The following is a 6,501-nucleotide window of genomic DNA, read 5'->3' on the forward strand; positions in this document are numbered from 1 at the left end:
TGCCCAAATAGGGTCTACACATTTTTTCTAGATAGGGAATTGAAAACCAAACCATGCTTTAAAGAAAATTACCACCACATTTCGTCAGGGGTTTCTGAATACTATTCCATTTAATACACAAAACAACATTTCAGCTCAGAAATTCAGTTCACACAAAACATGGGACAGTTTAGACAGTGACATACATTTAGATTAAAACACCTATGAAAAGTTATTTTCTATGGAAATAATGTACAAATAGTGTTAAAGTATCTATAAAACTAGTAAACTAGTATTTACTGTTTCAGTAATTTGGTGTGTACTGTTGAATTTTATATAGCAAGCCCAAAGACACTGACAATACAATACATGGTTTTATTCTCCCATCTCACGGTACAGCTCCCTGTAAAAAGAAAAAGGTATAATCGTAAATGTTTTTTCCTCTTCCTCTAAAATAAGACCTATGTACTGTATATCTCAAAAGAGGAGTAAGCTATCTGCAACTATAAATCTTAACATAACTGTAAAAGTCTACCACAGCTATTTATTTGTTACCCACTTAGGATTCTCTATGCTTCAACAAAGAGTGTTAAAATTGAGACTTCTGTATATCGTTTGTATTTTTTGTCCTTTATTTCAAATATACAATGAGCATAGAAACATTATTTGTAACTGCAACAAATTCACAGTGTAATCAGGTAAATTACTTGTTTGATGTAGCAGTAGTTGCACTGGCATTTTATAGAACCGGCACAGGTAAATTCATCATGCTGACTTTGAAACTCAAATAGCTCTGAGCCTGGGGGATTCTGTACTATTTCTCTCACAGAATCTGCACAAGCATATGCGTGTTAACTAATCTCCCTATGCCACACATCACCCCAGCTCTTCCCATACTGTAGATGTACAGTGATGGGAACGTTGGCCCAAGAGCAGCATGAGGACATTCATTATCCTGCTGGAAGAATGTCATGTCAGGATGAACCCAGGGAATCTGCAGCAAGCGAGGTCCTACCTGATTCATGTGCAGATTGTCATCATCAAGGGTTCTGTAGTAACTTGACCCATTTGTCCAGACCATCATACTGAGGTTATGACGTGTTAACCTTGGAACCTTGGAAAACACTCACTACTTTGGGTCTCCCAGGTTGTTGCCTGTTATTGATGGACTGTTCGACTACATCTTCTAAGATTAGAATGTGCTGGCATCCCAGAAAGCTAACTACAGAGCACTGATTTAGCCCAGCCTCCAGCATACAAACAACACAAAGGCACAGCTCTCTTGATAACCAGGGCACACTGAACTCAGAGGCCCAGAGCTGTATAACAGCAATGCTAACCAGTGTGCCTCCCTAATATCCAATGTCCATATACTTTATTTCTCTAAACCATGTATAGAAGGACAAGTTTATTTTGATGCTTATATGTAATCTGAATCCCACCTTTCATCTCCTTCACCCCTCCCATCAGTAATGCCCCACAATGCAGATATGTTTAGGAGTGATTTTAAAAGTTGTAGTGCTTAATACACCCAATTTCAAAATCACTTAATAAGATGTTAGGCCATCACTTGAAGCCAGTATAGCCCTTATAGACTATGCATTGCGTGTACTCGCACCTGATTAATGGAAGTGGAAAATGCTGTCATTTCACAATATGTCAGATCAACTGACTGAAAAGGCTATGACACATGGGTAACATCAGAGTCAAGCTCATCAAACCACTGGGTGATCACACATGCTCTGTGGATGGGGGCAGTGTCATTCTGGAAGACACCCCTCCCAGCAGGAGAGAAATGCAATGACATGGAGTGACAATGACCACTCAATACCATTAAGTAGCGGTTAACATTTACCCTGCCTTCTAAGGGAATGAGTGCACCCAAAGCATGCCAGGAAAATGCATCTCACACCATTACAGAACCGCTCGAACCCCTCAGTGTTGGAATCAAGCACTCAGGACTGTAGAGGATTTTAGGTTGGTGCCTCACCTGCACTTGTCTGTTTATCAAGAATGCAAAGCATAATTCATGTGAACGTAGCCCATTTCCACTCTGCTCAACAGTCCACTGCCTTTGCTCTTTACTCCACTAGACTCACAGACGTACACTGCCAGGTGTGATGTGCAGATTGTGCACTGCAACCCCACTATGGTATCTTGCTCTGTGGAGTTCTGGACAGACTCTTTTTGATATAACGGGCTGTTTGTTCCCAGTTTTAAATTTGTATTCAACTGATCTGCAGCTGCTTGCCTGTCAGAATTGCACTTTGAATTAAAACATGGATTTCACAAGCCTGGAGTATCTCCTCTGCTGGTTTCCCTTCGAGTTCCATCTTACCTTTATCTTAAATACCACCACACAGGAAACAACAAGCAGAGCTTTGTTGGTTACTGAACCTCCTGCCAAATGAGCTTCAACAATCGCCCCTCTTTCACAGTTACTGAGGTCTCTTGCAGCCTGGTCTCTTGTAGATGACCAGACCTGCCCAGCTTTTTATACCAGACCCTAAGCATCCTGGGATGTTACTTGCCTAATTTACACCTGAGACACACCCGTGTGAAAGTCCTTGCTTTCAATATACTTGGCGTTTCTCATATTAACACGTTTCCTTTGTATGTACACTATAAATTTAAACAATGACAGCCATCCTCCCCCCCACAAAATTATTAAACTCAGTGCTCTCATTTTTTCTATATAAAAATAAGGCTGGGTTGAAACAGTAGGTATGTGGTCAAGAATAAAAGTCCTCTCACAAATCACAGTAATCCCATTACTTCTCCCTGAGTAATGGCCTCTTACGTCAAGACACTATTTTCCTGGTCTGTTTTTGGTGTTCAAGAATCTTTTCTGCTAGAGGATCAAAACAAAAAGGGAAATCAAAGTGTCCCCTCTGTGTCTGCCTCTCTGTCCTCTACATACCATCAGTGGTGTTATCCCAGAAGCAGGAACTAGCAGTCTGAAGGCCTGCCCCATTCTTCTGCATGATGATACAAGTCACTATGGGAAGAAGCAGGGTGATCCTTATCATTTTTTCCACCCGGATGTAGATAAGAGTATTCAAAACTTTTTTAGGTTTTACATTTGTGCTGAAAATAAATGGATATCTAAATATCAAACAAACACTGGCACAACTATCACTAAACACAAAAACTAGAGGTTTTCTTGGAACTAGTGATAAAGAACTCAAAAAGATTAAATGACCATTATGAAATGCTTTAGAGTAATGCTCATAAAAGGACTTTGGAATTGAAAGCACAATAAGATAAAGTGTACTGCTTGAGCAAAACAGACACATTGTAAGTAGTAAATGGGGATCCATAGCTTTGTAAATCATGGCTGGTCAAAGTTAAGGACAATTATTTAATAAAGGTTTTAATCAAAGGGGAAATATTCAAGCTATTCAGTTTCCTATACTAGCCTTAAGCAAAAATAGATACAAAAATGATCAATTCTTAGAAAAAGATAAAAATCTAAATTCTGACATGACAGATCTTGATCATTCTTAGTTTGCTTAATCACCTTTCCCTTTCTGGAGGGATAAATCCTTCCAGTGCTTATCAGATCAGACGTTCTGAGTTATCCACAGTTACCAAGGAGCAGACAAGATCCTTTGCTCAGACCTACCAATATACTTGAAAGGCTTGCCCAGCTTTGTCAGCTGACTCAGGCACTGCTCCACGACATTCGTCGTCCACTGGTTGACCCTGCTGTGCTGATAGGCATTTCCTCCTATTACGCCTTCGACAGACTGGGGCACAAATAATTTGAAGTTCCAGCTTTAGCATCTTTAGAAAATCACAACTGATTAAGAGAGGGGAAGTTTGAAATGAAGGAGAAAGTACAGCATTCACACAACATGCATTTTATGTAAGGTTTAATTTAGCAAAGAAAACATCCCCTGACCATTTACTGCAAGGCAAAGCTGAGAAGGGACCACGACAGAATATGGGATGTTCGAAAGGAGAGCCCTCACCTCCTTGATAATGGAGCTGACTTCATCAACGACAAAGACAATCTATAAAAACAAACAAAGGAAGTCAAACTATGATCATAATATAAAATTCCATTAAGGATATACACTGGTAACAATAACATTACAAATACTGTAAAGCAGCATCACTGCAGTGTGGACCTAAACAACACCTAAGCCACACAGCATTTGTGGCTTTTTAAAAACATTTTAAAACTTTAATTTCACCCTCCGTGATACTTTTAGAACATAAGCCTCACATAAATCAATAAGTACCTTAAGTAACCCATTTATACAGTTAGGGTACGTCACTTAACAGTGATATGGCAACTTTATTTTTATGGGAAAAAAGTAGACATTGGGTAGCATGGTGGTACAGTTGTAAACAATGCTGCCTCACAGCACTGGGGACCTGGGTTCAATTCAAGAGCTGAACTGCTATCTGGGTGGAGTTTGTATGTTCTCCTCATGTTCATATTGGTTTCCTCCAGGTTTTACAATCCAAAGACATTGTGATAGTTTAGTTATTTCCTGGAGAACTGGCCCTAGGTATAAATGTCTGGTGTATCCTCCCTTGAGCCCATTGGTTGCTGGGATAGGCTCCAGCTCCCCCATGACCATAATATGGAAGGAGTCAGTAGAAGATGGATGGATGGAAAAATAATTATTGTTGTTGCTTATACAGTCAATGTAGGGCTTGGTCTACAATACGATGCTGACATTTTTTATAACACTCGTGTAATCTGTAACTTAGATCTGAAGTGGAAAGAACACTAACCAGACACCCTTTGAAACAAAAACACAAACTGGTATTTACGTTTTTAACAAACATTTAACAAATCACAAAGACCTAGCATAACTGAGAGAAATGTAAATAAATGTAAATAAATAATAAATATCAATGCATGAAGGTCTTAAGAGCTAGCTGAAACTAGAAAACAATGTCTGCAGACAACACATGTGACTGATGGTAAATTAGGGGTTAAATGTGCGATTTCTGGGGAAAACTTTCACTTTATTAAACATCAACATCAAAATCACTTCCCTGGTGTTTTGCTAAACCTGCGTTTTTTATCGATTTTGTCATTGAACAGCCCATATAGTAACAACAATCATTAACCACGTTAAAACAACTGTATAAAAACGTCTCAGTTTATTAAATTAAATTTGTAATGCAGATCTTGTTAAAAGCAAGGCTACAAATACGTCATGGGGAAAATCGAATTCGAAAAAATCACATCAATAAAACGTTTAAAATTGTAACACATTTTAAATTTCCAATAAAACACTCTTTTCTAATAGCTCATAAACGAAAACAGTCAAACCGATGACATACGCAGCCTACTGTACACAGCACGGATTTTGCAGTTGAAATCCATCAAGAACGTCAAAAGAATCTCCCGACATTCAAAAATATTACAGAGGAGACTAACGTCTCATCTTAACTTCATCGGTCCAAAGAAAAGCGAGGATGTCAAAAATACATAATTTCCCCCGGATAAAGGGACCACCCACCTCCAAATCTGATAAAATCATCACGCTTCCCTCCCCCCAACAAAAGTCATTCAGCTGGCTTCAGATGACTATTAATAATACCTGAACCAGAATAATAGATACGAGGCTGAAGTTGACTTCTATTCGCCAGCTTCTCGTATTATATACGGTGATGTTTACTACGCAACCGTTAACCTTCTTTAATCTCCGCACTCAAAACAACCAAAGGACTTCTGTTCTTAATACTAATGTCTACTTGTTTCGAGTATGACTGTAGCTTATTTTTAACACTGATCACATTTCATGTCTGAAAAGCGCTGTACCTCCTCTCCAGCCTGAAACTCATCCATGTTGCCTCCCAGCAGACACTCCTCGCCTCGCCTTAGAGCGCATGCGTAGATCCTGATCCCGGCTGAACAAAGGACGGCGGATTAAGGGGCTTGGAGTAAAATCGCACAATAAAGCGGAGGGGATGTGATTCCGTCTAGGTCACGATTTGGAATAGGTCATCTTTTGGTGCTGTACAATTCAAATATAAAATGTGTTGTGAAAATGTGCCCTACATATTCCAATGAATTTTTCTGAACATTATTAATGCATTCTTAAATCTAGTCCTTTTTCTGTTATTGTTTTGAAGTCTGCTAACACCTGCAGGCTATTTCTAAACTATCTCTAAGGAACATATCCCGTTACATAACAACATCAACTAAAGCGACATGTCCCATTCAATGCAAAAGTTACGAAATAGCATTAAAATATAAAGAAACCAGGCATGTGCGAAGGCTTCGAAAGCTCAAAGGCTTACTGCTCAGTACAGTTTAAGGGTCACAGAGCTCTCCTTAAATTCGCCTCGTCAATTTTATTTGGCCTCGACGGTTCCTTATTTATATGAATAATTTAGATGGTGGTGCAGTCAGTAAACTCATCAGAAAACCAGATCACGCAAATAGTAAAAAAAAAAATACTGCTTTAGCAGTGTAATCAATTTAGGAGATTTAACTAAACTCAAAATCTCGATAAGTGCAACAAGACTGTGCATGCCAAATATCAAATGGCT

General features: G+C 39.0%; 1 protein-coding gene across 2 annotated transcripts; it reads right to left on the bottom strand.

The window, feature by feature from the left end:
- Window positions 1–79: 79 nt before the first annotated feature.
- On the bottom strand, window positions 80–5,866 carry dynlt1b (dynein light chain Tctex-type 1b). 2 transcript variants are annotated; one of them, XM_006625836.3, is made up of 5 exons: window positions 5,768–5,866; window positions 3,954–3,995; window positions 3,605–3,728; window positions 2,900–2,977; window positions 80–382 (listed from the first exon to the last, which is right to left on the bottom strand). In XM_006625836.3, the coding sequence occupies exons 1-5, from the start codon at window positions 5,792–5,794 to the stop codon at window positions 312–314; spliced, it is 342 nt and encodes a 113-aa protein (XP_006625899.1). In that variant the 5' UTR covers window positions 5,795–5,866; the 3' UTR covers window positions 80–311. The 2 variants fall into 2 exon arrangements, with proteins under 2 accessions (XP_006625899.1, XP_015203982.1); XM_015348496.2 differs by lacking the exon at window positions 5,768–5,866 and adding an exon at window positions 5,466–5,727.
- Between the last annotated feature and the right edge of the window lie 635 nt (window positions 5,867–6,501).

Source organism: Lepisosteus oculatus, chromosome 2 (genome assembly GCF_040954835.1).
Source record: "Lepisosteus oculatus isolate fLepOcu1 chromosome 2, fLepOcu1.hap2, whole genome shotgun sequence".
Taxonomy (NCBI): domain Eukaryota; kingdom Metazoa; phylum Chordata; class Actinopteri; order Semionotiformes; family Lepisosteidae; genus Lepisosteus; species Lepisosteus oculatus.

Bases quoted from the DNA above. Each gene is read 5' to 3' on its own strand.
- dynlt1b (XM_006625836.3), bottom strand. From the start codon at position 5,794: ATGGATGAGTTTCAGGCTGGAGAGGAG. The intron at 3,996-5,767 runs GTACAGCGCTTT...TTGTTTTTATAG, and splicing joins AGTTTCAGGCTGGAGAGGAG to ATTGTCTTTGTCGTTGATGA. The intron at 383-2,899 runs GTATGTAGAGGA...TTCTTTTTACAG, and splicing joins CTGGGATAACACCACTGATG to GGAGCTGTACCGTGAGATGG.